Source organism: Chelonus insularis, unplaced genomic scaffold (genome assembly GCF_013357705.1).
Source record: "Chelonus insularis isolate UGA/USDA-ARS -01 unplaced genomic scaffold, ASM1335770v1 contig_116_pilon, whole genome shotgun sequence".
Lineage (NCBI taxonomy): Eukaryota > Metazoa > Arthropoda > Insecta > Hymenoptera > Braconidae > Chelonus > Chelonus insularis.
In genome coordinates this window covers 1,200,175-1,216,593 of record NW_023276357.1, presented here as the reverse complement: position 1 = coordinate 1,216,593, position 16,419 = coordinate 1,200,175, and the positions used below count along the sequence as shown (strand labels likewise).

Genomic DNA, 16,419 nt, shown 5'->3' with positions numbered 1-16,419 from the left:
TAAATAATTACTTGTTGATCAACATTGGAGAAGTGTTTCTAACCTCAAACCAGTAATAATCAATGCTAGAGAGGGTCTACTCCATAAAGATACCTTTTGTACATATTTTAGTTCCTCACATTCATTTTAGATTCAGATGGCGATGTTTTGATGTTACAAATTTTCATAGAGTGGACACTCTCAGTCTTCTCTCTGTAGTCAGTGGCCATTTTATCATTTCAGCATGTAACTTTTTCTAACCTTCATGATGTAAACAAAATCAGCCTTGCCGGTCCCGCCTAAACAATCGACTCGATCATGTAGGCATTGCCTAGGGCTCATTTTGCATTGATTTGCTTTGTCCAAACAATTCATTGTTGTATAATTATTAGTAGTTATTGAATTCATAATACTAGTTGTAAGTTTATTTTTGTGTTTCAATTATTTTTGTATACTATCAAATTAAAAAGTTAGCATAAAAACTACTAACTTATCTGATTTACATTTGAAATGAAAAAAATATTTAAGTTAATCAATAGCATATACTGATGAATTAATTAATATTGTAATATTCTTTCATTTAATAATGGAATATATATATATTTTTTAGACGAATATCAACATCAAGATGCCTTATGATTTTCAATTTAATCTACAGCAAAAAGCAACATTATCTGTTGCAATATCACTCCTGAAAAAGAATGAAGTTAAACGTAAAATCAGACAGCTTGCTAATCTCGATGGAAGATTGACAAAAGCCGGAGTTGAAAGAAAATGGCGACAAATTATCAACCTAGTCAAAGAATTAAATCAACATGTATTACCTCCAACTTTAGAGAATGAACTGATGTATTTTGTCAGGAAATTAGGAGAAAAATTATACAATTGGTATGTCCTTATTGAAATCGAGAATCAATTCCCGTTTAAAATAGAAGAAGTGAAAGATTATTTAGATGAAATATACTGGACACCTTATGGTACTATTGATGAAGTTAAAATATTCGAATCATATTTGTCAAATAATCCAAATCGTTTTCCTAAAATAATGTATTGTATTGCATGTTATTATGCATTGGAGGAACATATCGATGATTTGTGGGAACAAATGTCAGAAGATTCGAAAAAACAATGTGATGAGGACATATTTACGAATGTTGATCGACATATATGGGTATATTGGAGACATTGGAGAGATGGTAATCTGCCTTTATTGAAATTCTATTTCGATACATTCTATATGTTAAAAGAACCACTTACGTACGAATATGATTTTTCATATCGCATTGATCATTCTCCAGAAGAAAATATGTTGTGGATGTCAGTACATGAAGGTGATCATATTGCAGCTAAATATTTTTGGGGGAAGATAAATGAAAGAGAAAGAAATGCTTGTATTATAGACTGTACTCGCATGGCTATGATGTGTTACGATGATTATGAAATTGAGAATAAAAAAATAAAGAATCACAAGAAAGAGAGGTATGCAGAGATCTGTTTATTTTTAATAAACCAGATGAATAAAGATCAAAAGGAATTTCTTTTCAATCAAGAATTATCACTGGAAAACGTTGATGATTTTGACATTATGAATGAAGATGTAAAATCTAAAATTCTAGTAATGTTGTTGTTTGTGTGGCCATGGCAAGAACTTTTCATACCAGTATTAAACGATATGTTGCCATATGTAAAGACTAATAGTCTCACACTTAGTATAATGTTATTTGAATCTTCAAGGAAAATGTCTCATGAACACAAGAAAGGCTGTAATATAAAAAATACCACTTACTCTAGTATATTACAAACAGTCTGGAGTCATCTTCTAGTTACTACTAAACGAAAGATGATATATTCTGGTATAAGTGGTCTTGTAAACGAATTACTAGCAGTACAGGACTTAGAAAGTATTAATTTGATATTTAATGATCCAACAATACCAGATCTCAGAAATCAACTCATAGAATCTGGAAAAAGGGGATATATGAGATTAATCTCAAATAATCAGTATGCATTTTTAAATCAGTTCATAGAGAGAGTACTTATAAGTGATAAAGAAAAAGATGATTTCAAAAAAAAAGTTATTGAATGGAAAGGAATAATAGAAGGAGAACAACTTGATGTAGCTGAAGAACTTCACAATTTATGGCCTCCAGAAAATGCTACATCTTCAAAGTAGTTTAGATTATAATATTGTTCTTTTTGAATATTTTTTGAAGTAAAAGCGATGTAAATTAGTTAATAAATTCAGTAAAGTTAAAGCAAAACAATTAATGAACAAAAGATGGTAATGCTCATTGAATGTAATACAATGGTTCAACTAATTTTTTTTTTACTTTTATATTGTGTAAAAACTTTGGTACTACTTTTCAGATTATAAAATAATTTTTTATCTTTTTTTTATATAAATCATATATGATTTTCAATTTAATTCCATATAAAATTGTAACTTCTACCTCATGTGCCAATTATTCATCACATATGTGATAATTCAATATATTTGTATTTTTGATTGAAAAAGAATAAAAAAAATAATTACTAAATGGTAATTTTAATTTCATTTTCATCATAAAATTATATTCGACGGTTTAATGATAAATCATGAAACAAAAATTTTATTTCAAAATATTAAATTTATTTTTCCTTACGTATGATATTGCTAGTAAATTTTTGATTTATTTTTAGTTGTATTCATACAAAAATTTTCATTTTTTATCAGTAATGTTAATTTTGTTTATATAAATATAGTTAAACGAAACAAATTCACCATAAATCATTGGAAAATATATGCTGTTGTTTATCAATGTTTGACTTTTTCCAAATATCCTTTTGTTACAAATATTCAATGTCTCTTTATTTAACAATATAATTTTTGTTAATTCCAAAATTAATTCTAAATATCTTTTTCCATTGATCTTGAAAATATAGTTTTAATAAGATAATAATAATTAATATTAAAAATGAGTATTTATCTCTTTAATGCAAGAACAATCCATCGATTAGATGAATTATGAATTTTACAAACCTGCAAGAAAATAATAAACATTAATAAATCTCTATACTAATTAAGAAATTTCAAATATCAATAGATTGATAAAAGGAACTTACACGTCAATAATAATAAATATTGGAATTTTTTTCACTATTATGAATCATTAATCTCCACAAGAGGTAACAAATGTATGGTAATGAAGCATTTTTAATAGTCTATCTCAATGTGTGAATCAATCATACCTCTTTTGTAAATTATAAAATCTGCAATTTATGGATAATAATAATAATTTTTTGACATATTCAAATTTTCTATCATGTTGTTTGAATAGTCCATTTAAATCCATTAAGTTTTAAAAGAAAAGGAAAAAATTTATGTAGTCAATATTGAGTTGTATGTTAATAAATGTTTTCTTGAATTCACATAATTTCAATTTGATATAAAAAATTTAAAAAATATATTTAACATACCTGGCATCTTGATGCATTTGCTTTGGAGAATTATCTAAACTATTGATTAATAAATGTTGTCCTACAACAGAATTTGATGAAGAATTACTTATATCTTTTATATTTAGATCATCCAAATGAATTTGATGAGCATCTAATTCTACCAAAACACTTGGATTGGATACATTTTCACGAACTTGTTGATTATTTAAATCCTCCAAATTTTTCTGATCATACATAATATTTTCAACATTTTCCAATATAGCTTTTTTCTCATTTTCATGCTGATTATTATCTATACTTGTATGAAATCCTTGATAATCAGTGATTCCCTTTAGTATTAGCGAAATGAGTTCAAAATACATTGCATCATCATGGCAACCTTTAGTATCAAATAAACATGAAATAAGTACCTCATTTAGCGTTACGAATGTTGTAGATTTCGGTATTGCTGACAAACTAATACTGCTAGAATTTTCGTCAGGACCAGTAATCATGACAGAAATTGGTACAGGTGTTGGTGGAACGTACATCCTAAGACCACTTTTCGAAGATTCTGACCCTGAATCGGAAGTTGTCTTTAATGAACTACTAGAACTGTTTCCATAGTTGGGGAATGATGTTGTACTTGTTCGTTCTGAAAATCAAAGGTTTTAGCACCTCTAGTTCAATAGAGAATTATTTATAAAGTGTATCCAAACTAACAAATTATTAAGACAATATTTTATTTTGCAAGACATTATAGATTTGAGTCTTAACATTTTGCTAGACAAGATTATTGTGTTTCACTAAAATATTTATGTCTTAAAGAAATTCTTTTATTGATAATGCAAAATATTTGTTATAAAATAAAATCAAATTATGATAAATAAAAATATGAAGTCAAAGATGTAATATTTATTTCATCCAATAATTTACTATTTTTTATTATTGATAAAAAAATCTCTTTAATAATTTGTTCTGAATCAAATGTACCTCCTTTTGCACGTTGTAAAGCTTTGAGCTCATCAAGTTGAGCCGCCGAACATAAAGGTGTGTCGACTTCGTAAGTATTATTGAAAAGAGTATAATTTACCTCATATTCACCAGTTTCTTTTCTAAACGTAATGACACTCTCGAACCTATGACCCCATAAAATTTCAGAAGGTAAATAAGAGCTTCGTGCTTGTGTTGTCATTCCCGTTGATTCAATAACACCTGAATAGAATTTTTTAGATAAAAAATAAAGAAATATACATTTTTGAATAAAAATAAATTGTTCAAACCTTCTAGAATGACGATGATCTCAAATCGTTCTCGTAGCATATCACTAGCAGATAAATGATACAGAGGAGAACACTGATCAATCTTATGAACAATAGTTGTTGGCCAGATAAAAAATATTTTATCTTCTTCACCATCACCTCCTACTTTAAGCTCGGTTTGGAAAAAAGGTAACACTTCTCCTTCTTTAGTAACCTACAATGCAATTGATTATTTCAATAACAATAATTATTTTTAAACATTATTAAATAATAAGTCAGAAGATAGCTGTTTTTTATTGAAGAAAACCAGAAATATTATTTAAAAAATAATTATTTTAATGAAGAGCTTTCTTTTTAATAGTAGATCATGATTTGTTCTACAATAAAATTATATTTTATTCAAGATGAAGAAGAAGCCGGGATATAAAAACCCCTTTGAAAATTTCAATATATACTGCAAATCTTGAGTGTCAAAATAACACATCTTGCGTGTGTTCAATGTTGAATTACTATGTATACATTATAGAGTTTTGTCGTCATTTTTAACACACTTCAAGGTGTATTAAAATCTATAGTTTGTTTACGGGGTTAAACATGGAACATCTATAAATATGTTTACTACACACACTTCAAATATATTCATTTCTAAATCAAAACTAACCTTGCGTTTAATCATTTGTGCTCGAACATGAGCCTCAATAATGTGACTCTTTCTCATGTCACCAACCCGAAACATCAAACATGATTGTCCATCCCTTTGACAAATTACTGCATTACGAGAAAATAATAATGTTTGGGTTCTTTTTTTTGGTCTGGAAAGTTTTGCAAACACAATGCCAACCATAAACGCTTGGAGTATTACACCAGTCATAGATTGTATACACATAACAAAAATAGCCTCAGGACATTCCTCTGTGGTATGTTTGGAACCATAACTAATGCATAAGTAATAAATAAATAAATAAATGATATTATCTAAATTAATTATTATGTTTTGCTATTATTAAAAGTTGACAAATAAATTTGTACTTTGGCTATTAGCGTACCCAATAGTATGTTGAGTTTCAACTGAGAATAAAAAACAACTGGTAAATCCATGAATATCTTCTACACAAGGGGTAAAAGTGTCATTATTATCTTCTCTGTAAAGATCACCATGAGAATATACTATAAGCCACCAGATCATAGCAAAGCCAAGCCAAGATAATAAAAAATTCATAGAAAATACAAGCAATGTCCATCGCCATTGGGCATCTACCAACGTTGTAAAAATGTCCTAAGAAAGGTAAATAATGTTTTATTACTTATATTGAACTTATTTATTAGGTGACATAAATAAACATAATAATATTTTTGAAAAAATTCTAGAAAATGAATGAACTTGATAAAGATTTTTTAATTAACAAGATATTACCTGAAGATATTTACGACGTCTTTTAGCTACATATCCTTGAACAATATTACAATCACCATGTTTAAAAACCACTCTTTTTCGTACTCTCTTAGAACTAAACCTCGTTTGACGGTATCTAAAATCAAATAACTCCGATAAAATTAATGAAAAAAGTAACGAATGTCAATTACTCACAAATTGTTTTAATGAATCAAGAAAACTTCACTTCACAAGTTTTCCTAAATAATAATCATATTGAAACTTAAAATATAAAAAGCCATATTTACTAAAAAAAAACTCGAAAAGCTGTCTTGATAACAATGTTAGACTTAGCAAATGAATGGAAAATATCTGTTATATAAAATAAAATAATAGTATTATCTTTACTTCATGTATCAAAATATTTCAAAAAAAGATCATGTGATGATCCATTAATCATCTGATTGAGAAACAAACATGAAGCAAATGCTAAAAGCAGACTTAATTCAGAAAATATTAATCTAAATGACGAAAATATGTACTTCAGACATTCTTCACGCCAAGAAGATTCTCCTGAATTCGTCGCTTTCCCAACTAGCATAGAAACTTGAGAAATAGCTCTACGAAGACCTGATAAAGCTATTCCATCACTGACATGTAGACGTTCTAAGCATGGAGCTGATGTACCTTCGACAGCACGTGTCAGCTCCATGTTATTTCACGATATTTCTGATAGATATTGATGATTATAAATGCTTTTCCAATTAAAATGTTCTTTCTTTTCACTATTATTCAACCTTCACAATGCATCTTTTACACTAATTACTGCACAGACTAAGGTTGATCTTGCTTATTAAATATTGTATAATTGTACTGATTCAACCTTCTAAATATTAGTCGAACTAAAGTAGATCACTTGGTTGTGTATGTAAAACAGCGAAAGAGTAAGATAGAGAAGTGTCAGTAGAGTTTCATGCTTCTAATTTTAGGATAGCTCATTTTAACAGAATGGCTATTCTATAACTCTCTACAGAAAACTATTCAAAGAAGATGAGCCGATATCTAAATTTAATTGATATTCTTAGCATTAAAAAATCATTTTTTTTTAATATTGAAGAAAATATTAATACATGTATCGTACATACACGATTGGTATTACTCATGTTGCTTTATATATTTCTTTGAGACTAAATTTATCTCAGTCATTACTACTGTTGTATTGCTTATGATGCATAACAGTTATCAAAAAATCTTGAATGATTATCTGTAATAAAATTTTTTAAAAATATTCAGTATCAATTTATGTTTGTTAATAATGATGACGTTTATTTAAATTTGAGTTATTATTTTATTTTGAATGATTCTGATGACGACTAATATTATGCTAAATTAAGCACAAACATTGACCTACAATTTATTTCAATATGTTAATGGAAGCTATCTATCTTTAGAAAAAATGAAAAAAAAATAATAATTAATTAATATGGGGATTTTAGTAATCATTGTTTATATGAAACAAGATTATAGTTCTTATTTATCAAACAAAAGTTGTACATACAGTAATCTTTTGAAAAGATTAAAAGGATTTGAGGTGTAAAAGTATGATAAAAATTTTAATTCTTCCAACAAAACCATGGACATTTTGTATAAATTAATTAAGTATGCACATTCGTATTATTATATAATAAAATTTAATATAAAAAATTGTTAAATAACGTTTGCATTGGAATGATTGAGCTTTATTTGTTACAAAATAATTTAATATTTTCAAATAAAATTTTATTATTTTAATTAATGATAATGATGAAGTTAAAAATGTAGGAATAAATGTAAATATCTTAAATATCAAACTGGTTTTCAAATAAGCTCTTTCAGCGCCATTATTTTAATAGTTTTAATGAATAAATCGAAGCTCGGTAAGTTATATTAGGTAACAGGATGGAGTAAGTGGCGGGAAGTATTCTTATTATCACACCAGACAATTGTTTAATCTCAGCAACTTGAACTATTCTTTGGTTTCCGTTTGTTCTTTTACATGACGTATAATACCACGCAAAACTAGTCTAACTAGTTATCAAGTTGTGTCAGCTACAAAAAAAAAGATTATTTTTCTTTTAATACTATTTTAATCCTCACATACATGTGACTATATTTCTAAAAGCTTGAATATACCTATTGTAATTTATTAAAAGTATCCAACATTACATATTGTCTCTTTTATTTTATAATTCCACGTCATTATTATCTTCAATGAAGAGTAATTTGTGTAATGATAATTTATTCTTTTGTTGAATCCAAAAAAATTCACTTTGCTGTTAAAAGTATCACTTAACAAATATTATGATAAGAGATGAGATTTAATGAATCGAGGACACTTTTAATGAACTTTTGACATCATTTGTAATGTTAAATTTATTTATTAATTTTTCACACCTCTTTTATTATTATTAATAATAATAATAATAATAATAATAATAATTTTAATTATAAATTCAATTGAATTGGAGCAATAATTGATGATTTTACATTTAAAATAATAAAGTCATTGTATTTATATAATTGTTGTTTTTAGCATTAAAAAAAATTCCTTTACAATTAAAATAAACAATTTAAATCATAATATTTATATATTTTATGTTAAAGTCAGTGTATATGTAAGATACACAAGATATCAATGAAGTGCATGACATGCATTTTAAAGCTTGGATTTTTTTAATGAAATTTCCTCCATTGTTTTAAGCTACTTTTATTTATTTTTTAACCATTTCTATTAAAACTATATAACTTGCAGTTAATAGCATCAATTAAAAATAAACTTAAATTAAAAAATCAAATTTTCAATTATGCATTACATGCAAAGTATATCCAATTGCTATTATCATTTTATACAACAATTACTTATTCAGAAAATGCTACATATTATTTGTAGTCAGCTGAAGATGATATTTATTGATACCGAAACGTTGTGATAATTTGATAGTTCCAAAAAATCAAGATTATAGATTGGAAACAGGTTAATTATTGGGACGAAACAAATATTATTGTTAAGTTTATTATTAATAATAACTTAAAGAGATGTTACGGATTGTTACAATTGAAATCCTTGTTCATAAATTTCATATCATTGATAGTTTTGTATTGGAACAGCACCTGATGACATACGTTGATGACAACACCTTTGTTTCACCTACATCTATCACGGTGATAGAGTGGAGACTCTTGATAATGTATCGAGACGTGTAGATTTTGAAAGAAAGATGGGAGGAGTTGAGAAAAAAAGAGTGTGATGAAGTCGAAAAAGAGGGGATAAAGGCGAGTATAGAATGTACGTTAACATCATTAAAAGACTAGACGATTCTACTAACCGGTATGCATCTTCCTATAGCTGTTATTATTTTATAAAAAGTGTTAATTAAATAAAGAACTTGTTAATATAATGTTAAAAAAAAATTATATTTATTAATTCTACATATCTTCAAGTAGTAAACAATTTGTTAAAAGTGCTCGACAATACAATGTTTGGATTTGTAAAGATACCTGTAAGTGTATGAAACTGTTTTATAATAATATGTCAAAGTATTACAAAAGTGTGGATATTTCCAAAATATTTTCCAACATTTATATCTATTTATTCTGGATAAATATTTTTAAATATTATTTTTATGAAAAAAATTTTATTCTTCAATAATTGAAGGAAAAATAAAATAAACAAGTAAATGCAAAAATAATCTATTTACACATATTGCTTTTAAAAGTGATAAAGGTAAGTGTGTACAAGTGTCAATCGACTTGAAAAGTGAATATCTAGATCAAACTAACTCTTGATGATGATGATGATGATGATTTAGTACTTATTCAAAGTTAATTCTTTTACATTTTACACGATACAAATAAAGTTGATAATTCATTATTGGAAATAATAGATAATTACAGAGGGGACTGAACAAACCAACATCCGATCGCATGTTGACCTACATTCATTTTATTCATATGGTGTCACGAAGATATATTATTGTCAACGATAATTTTTAATAATTGATGAAAATTAATATTACTTACTAAGCAAGTTAAATTATATATGAATGTCATTATGAAGATTATGCTGGTTAAAAGTAAAACTGATGGAAATAGAAATACATTGTATTGACAAAAATTATTACGATTATGTTAATGAAGTTCATACATTACGTATAATAACATGAGGTAGATATCTTACGTATGAATATCTATAGTGTAATTAATATTTACATAACAGAGTAATTATGAGAAAAAAAATTTAAATATAACAATAAAACAAAAACCTTCGAGTGGACATAAAATCGTGCTTTTGGAAATGAATAACACACTAGAAGATTATTGTTTATGGCAAATACTATTTTTAACGCATTGTCAATAATTCTATTCAAAAAATAACATTTAAATGTAAAAAAAGTTGCAAACATTAATGAAAATTTTTTTTTATTAAAAATCTTTTTATGAAAACAAATATTTTGACGTGAATTAACAAATCAAATGCTTTGTAATAAAACATTTTAATTATTTAATAATTAAATATTTGAGTGTTTGGAATGTCGAACACCATAAACAAACCATAGCATTTTAGTAAACACCAAGAAATGTTTAGAATTACTATTATTTGTTTATAGTGTTTAACATGGTAAACACTTCAAATGTTTAGTTTCTAAATATTTGGATTAGTAGTGTAATTAAAGTAAAATAAATCTACATCATAATTGAATCAGTATTTTGTCAGAAGACTTGATGCAAGTATCAAGCTGATATATAATATGATTGGCCCTGAATTAAAATCTCCATTTCATATATTTATTTAAATTTAAAATGAACAAGTAATATTTTTTTAACTTATAATATCAAAATTTTAAATATTAGCAATAGAATATTTTAAATTTTTATTGATCAGATTAATATTTTTTGTACAGAGAAAATTTTTTTCTGCATGTGCTAATTTCATCAGTAGCAAGACTTGCAACAAACTATTAGAAAATAATCATTAATTTACAATGAATTTTACTGATTCAATAATTAAAAAATTCATTCAACCATACTCAAATGCATTAACACAAGTTTTATTTACTGGACATAATAATTATTGCTTACCATAATCATTTTGCTGCAGATTTACATCTATTTCAATGATTTGTCGATAATGAAAGTTGCGAAATAGAAAAAAAAAAGTTTCGTTGACTCCATTCCATTCCTTTGAAGAATGAAATGAAATGTTTCGGAGATGATTGTATCGACGATTTTTATTCTTTGGATTCGATACATTGTATCCATAATTCAACGATAAATAATCTCACGGACATCCATCATCATGGAAGAACCACGAAAACTCTTTCAACTACCAGGCAACGAAGATGATACCGATCAAGGGTTAGAATCAAAACTACATCAAGATGAGCATTTACTACGTGCTGAGTCACCTTTGCTTGGGCAAAAAAATAATATTAATATTGCTGGCATTCCGAGAAATATTACTCTAATTAGAGTGAGCACGCAGAGTAGTAGTATTGGGGGTATTGCTCGACAGGATTCTTACAGGTAAATAAATCATTCATTTATCAAATTTTTTTTTTATCATTTAAATAAATCAATCAATTTTGAATCCTAATTCATCAATTTTAATGTTCTATAAATATAAAAGTATCATAGTTAAAATATTGATTTAATATGTAAATAATTATAACTAATTATTTTTAAACAAATACCAATGAAAGCAATTGGACCCAGTTATAGTATTTGTCTGTCCACATTCTTAAAGATTAATAGTTGAGTCCCATAGGTGGATTTACAATCCTCATGGGTTACTAGGTGAATTTTCATAGGTTCGCGTGTATGGTCTCGCATCACTGCATGGCCCCGGTAAAAATTAAAAGCTTCTCCAGTAAAAGAAAGAATTGTGTGTACGTAGAATAGTGTTGTCTTTGTCTGAGAGATAAAGACTGTCACCTTTCTAAATTTACACCTGCGAAATAATATTAACTTTTGGAGAAAGTATGATTAAGATGTATGAACAAAACAGGGCATCTCCAACTGAGCCTCCAGTTCTACACCTGCATCGAAGAAGGGATTTATTAAAACTTCATATTCAGTATTAATAAATCTTGTATAAATTATTAAATAAAAATATGATAATCTTAACGTTGTTAACAAAATCACGAAATAAAATATTACACCATTGAGGCGATACTTGTAGTATGCTAAATACTATTGCTACATAAAAAGAAGTTTCAAGAACATTTTATTCCAACGATATTCTGTTGTAACTCGACACCAAAAGAAAAATAAACTTCAAAATATTCTATTATAAAGTTTTAACATAGCAGTAATAATCATTACCATAATCTATGATAAGATAATAATTTAGAAAATAATTAAAATATCAAAAGATCTCCGAATTTATTCATATCTAAATTTATACTTAACAATCACTCTACTCTTACTCTTAACACATTTATAATACAAATATAAATATACATAATAATTAATTACATTTACTTATATCGATTCTCAATGCAATCGATTTCATGATAAGATTTTATATCAATAGTTGATATCGATGCATGAGATTCTTTTTTATTTGAACACTCATTTCTCACCTTAAGATCATTTAACAGAGTATTCATTCATTGACATTGACAAAATTTCTTCAAAAACATCACATTTGTTTTTGTTTCATAATAATAATGGTGAAAGAAGTTATAAAATTTGAAAAAAATAAGTTTCTAAAAAATCAACATTTAAATGTGAACTGTGATAAGCAAATTTTTATTCAATTTGAACCATCGCTCATAGAAAAATTAAGTAAATGTGAGAATAATAATGTTAGAAGGTAATAATTATTTATAATCAAAACTTAAAATTTATTTTTCACCATTGACATTTCATTATTTTTACTAAAGCCATCAACTTCCTTAATTAATATTCTGTAAATTAATATTGCAGGAATCGCTCTAGGTCTGGTCCCATCCGAAAAATTCGTAGACGAGTGGTTCTAAAAAATGGTGAATGTAACATCCTTCAATCTCGTATCTCACGAAGATCTCTTCGATTTCTCCAAGACATCTTTACCACTCTAGTAGACACACAATGGCGTTGGACTTTATTGTGTTTTACATTAAGTTTCGTACTGTCCTGGTTGGGATTTGCAATAATATGGTGGCTCATAGCATTCACTCATGGTGATTTTGATGAAAAACATTTACCTCCATTTCAAGCTGAAAATCATTGGACTCCATGTATTTATAATATTTTTTCATTCACAAGCTGTTTTCTTTTTTCAATCGAAACACAACATACGATTGGATATGGTAGTCGATCAACTACAGAGGAATGTCCTGAAGCGATATTTGTCATGTGCATTCAAAGTATTGCTGGAGTTATGATTCAAGCTTTCATGGTTGGAATTGTTTTTGCTAAGATGAGCAGACCGAAACAACGTACTCAAACATTGTTATTTTCAAGAAATGCTGTCATTTGTCAAAGAGATGGTGAATTGTGTTTGATGTTCCGGGTAGCTGATATGAGAAAGTCTCATATTATTGGAGCAAACGTAAGAGCTCAGTTGATCCGATCTAAAACAACCAAGGAAGGTGAAATTCTTGCTCATAATCAACAAGAACTACAAGTTGGAACTGATGGATATAATGGAAATATTTTCTTCATCTGGCCAATGACTATTATTCACAGAGTAAATGCTGAATCTCCATTTTATAATATGACTGCTGAAGATATGCTAACTGAGCGTTTCGAAGTTGTGGTTATTTTGGAAGGCACTATTGAATCAACTGGTCAAACGACTCAGGCGAGATCAAGTTATTTACCACAAGAAATTCTTTGGGGACATCGTTTCGAACCCATGGTTTCATACTCAAAAGAAAGGCAAGGTTATGAAGTAGATCACTCACTGTTTAATTCTACATCTCAAGTTGATACTCCACTATGTTCCGGTCGGGAACTTGCTGAATTTTATAAGGTTCAAGATGATTTACGTCATGGTATAGGTAAAGTTTTTCAAAATTTATTCATGTTCTTTTCTGATAAAAATATTTATAGAAATTTTTATCTGAAAATTTAACTTTAATTTCAATCAATGAACTAATTTTTTAATCATTTTGAAATTTTTACGTACCTGAATTTTTGAAATTTTACTTATATACTCTGAGGAGTTTTGAAAATATTAATTTTCAAAACTCAAGATACTATTGAGTTGATAGTAAATTATATTTACTTCGACTTCAATACTTCATTCCTTTAAACCTGTTTCAATTATTTCAGGTTGTGATTCAAACAAAATACAGGAAGCATCTGAGAAATGTACATGTGGAAGTGATGTTGGCAGAAACAATAGTTTCTTAGATTGTTAAAACACGGATATAATAATAATGTCCAAGAGTGTTTTGAAGGACATGGAGATAGTAAATACCATCTGTATTGGACTTGTAGTTAGAATTTGATTGAAATCATCGTCAAACTAAGTCAAAGAGAAATTATTCATAAAATGGAGCAGAGTTGTAAATTTGTGTTGAAGTTGATGATTGTAATGGTATATTCCTGAGTCATTATAATTAAATAGTATTATATAATTGTAGCAACAAGTCAACGTATTGTAATAGACCAATAGAAATGAGAATATTTAAGAAACTTATGCCAATATATTCATTTGATAAGCAATAAATTATTGAACAAGATTTATAAATTTATATCTTATCATTATAGATTATGTATTAGCATTTGAAATATCACAGTTGGTTTCAAATTCTCTTCTTATTTAAATAGTCTAGTATAGACTTTCATTTGCATATGATATTATACCGACTTTTGAAATTGTAGAATTCTCTGTTTGGTAAATCAGTAAACTCTCTTACGAATAGCTAGCATTTCTTTTAAATTGATTGTAATCAAGAATGGTTTGTAAATTACGAATATTTCCACGACAATATTTATAAATTCTGACATCTCTATATTTCTAAAAACTAGATAATTTAATTTTTTTTTCAATAATTAGTATATATTGATACATACCTTTTTCATCAGTAATATTGAAGAAAGCTATGCCAAGAATATTTTACAAACCAGAAATCAAATCCTTGATTTAATATCTTCACTTTGATTTTGATTATATGTATATAATCCAAAGAGTAAAATTAGATAAAATTTGTTCAAACAAAAAATACTGTACACAGACCTAAAATTAAGGAAAAAATTAAATGAAAGTGCTGCTTTATAGCACCAAAGAAATAAAAAATTTTCTAGTGGTAATAGAGCCAACTGCAATGATCTGATGTTTCACAACAAGTATCTAATCCAATTTATCACACTTTTAGTTTTATTTACAATACCACAGGAGACTCATTAGGCTGTTATGTTGAATAAGTATTAATTCAATATCATCTGCAAATGACTGAAACATTTACTCCAATAGAATTAACTCTTTTCAAAAACTTTTCATAATTTAATAGATCTGTATGACCTAGATCTATTAGCTGGGTAGATATTTGTTAGTCACTAATATTTTGTCATTAATTATTGCTAATATTTATCGGTAAACTAGAGTAATATTTAATGGTATGATATAAATTAAATAATGTGAAATTTTTAATGTTAAAAAATATTATATCAATGCCAAGATGGATGATTTTATTTGATTTGAGTAAATGATTTGATGTGGATACATGAAAACGAGAATGAAAAAAAATGGATTCAAAAATATAAAAGTATAAAGTTAAAGTAGACACTAGTACAGCACCGTCTCGTTATTCTATAGTGAGTGTAGTACTAGAGCACGCTTGTTTAGAAAAGGTTCCATTCGAACTTGACGACTACTTGAAACTCGGGCCGCAAATTGGATTTGCTGAAGCTTAAGTATAATTGGTATTCATTACAAATATAAAATAATATCAATTTTAATGAAGTTTGATGTTTGATGACTATTCACTTCCATATCTATATTTATATTTATTTCGAGAACAAAAAATGTTTGAGAAGACTTTTTCATATGTGCCAAAAGATGTGAGATATAAATTTTAGGAAATCAGTCCACATATGTTATATACATATATAATTCTTTTCAAGAGCATAGATTTTTATGTATTCCATCTATTAGATATATGACAGGTAATTTCCGATATAGAGATAGACAGAACATGTATATGAATGTAATAAAACAGATATTATTCAAGTAATTCGGGAAATCTTTCCAACGATGATGGTAAATTATAATTATTTAATTAATTTATTATTTTTTTTTGTTAAATATCAAAATATTAGATTTGAGATCTGACCTCTTGATGAATTGTAAACAAAACTTGTGATTCAAAAGATATGATAAAATTTTCTATCTTATTTCAGTGACTTTTAAATAATTTA

General features: G+C 26.9%; 3 protein-coding genes across 10 annotated transcripts; 2 read left to right on the top strand and 1 right to left on the bottom strand.

The window, feature by feature from the left end:
* Positions 1-51: 51 nt before the first annotated feature.
* On the top strand, positions 52-2,431 carry LOC118063888 (uncharacterized). The gene is made up of 2 exons (XM_035078105.1): positions 52-397; positions 590-2,431. The coding sequence occupies exon 2, from the start codon at positions 608-610 to the stop codon at positions 2,150-2,152; it is 1,545 nt and encodes a 514-aa protein (XP_034933996.1). The 5' UTR covers positions 52-397; positions 590-607; the 3' UTR covers positions 2,153-2,431.
* Positions 2,432-2,754: 323 nt separating this feature from the next.
* Irk1 (Inwardly rectifying potassium channel 1) lies at positions 2,755-11,266 on the bottom strand. 7 transcript variants are annotated; one of them, XM_035078074.1, is made up of 12 exons: positions 7,882-7,910; positions 7,176-7,294; positions 6,247-6,290; positions 6,073-6,187; positions 5,705-5,934; positions 5,320-5,593; positions 4,680-4,872; positions 4,390-4,611; positions 3,828-4,051; positions 3,436-3,746; positions 3,082-3,228; positions 2,755-2,998 (listed from the first exon to the last, which is right to left on the bottom strand). In XM_035078074.1, the coding sequence occupies exons 5-11, from the start codon at positions 5,875-5,877 to the stop codon at positions 3,198-3,200; spliced, it is 1,428 nt and encodes a 475-aa protein (XP_034933965.1). In that variant the 5' UTR covers positions 5,878-5,934; positions 6,073-6,187; positions 6,247-6,290; positions 7,176-7,294; positions 7,882-7,910; the 3' UTR covers positions 2,755-2,998; positions 3,082-3,197. The 7 variants fall into 7 exon arrangements, with proteins under 7 accessions (XP_034933965.1, XP_034933975.1, XP_034933932.1 ...); XM_035078084.1 differs by lacking the exons at positions 6,247-6,290; positions 7,176-7,294; positions 7,882-7,910 and adding an exon at positions 11,149-11,266; XM_035078041.1 differs by lacking the exons at positions 6,247-6,290; positions 7,176-7,294; positions 7,882-7,910 and adding an exon at positions 6,573-7,079.
* A 65-nt stretch (positions 11,267-11,331) lies between these two features.
* On the top strand, positions 11,332-14,745 carry LOC118063901 (G protein-activated inward rectifier potassium channel 3-like). 2 transcript variants are annotated; one of them, XM_035078156.1, is made up of 3 exons: positions 11,332-11,592; positions 12,997-14,026; positions 14,329-14,745. In XM_035078156.1, exons 1-3 carry the CDS (start codon positions 11,366-11,368, stop codon positions 14,407-14,409), a joined length of 1,338 nt encoding a protein of 445 aa, XP_034934047.1. In that variant the 5' UTR covers positions 11,332-11,365; the 3' UTR covers positions 14,410-14,745. The 2 variants fall into 2 exon arrangements, with proteins under 2 accessions (XP_034934047.1, XP_034934039.1); XM_035078148.1 differs by having other exon boundaries at positions 12,997-14,054.
* The last annotated feature ends 1,674 nt before the right edge of the window (positions 14,746-16,419 follow it).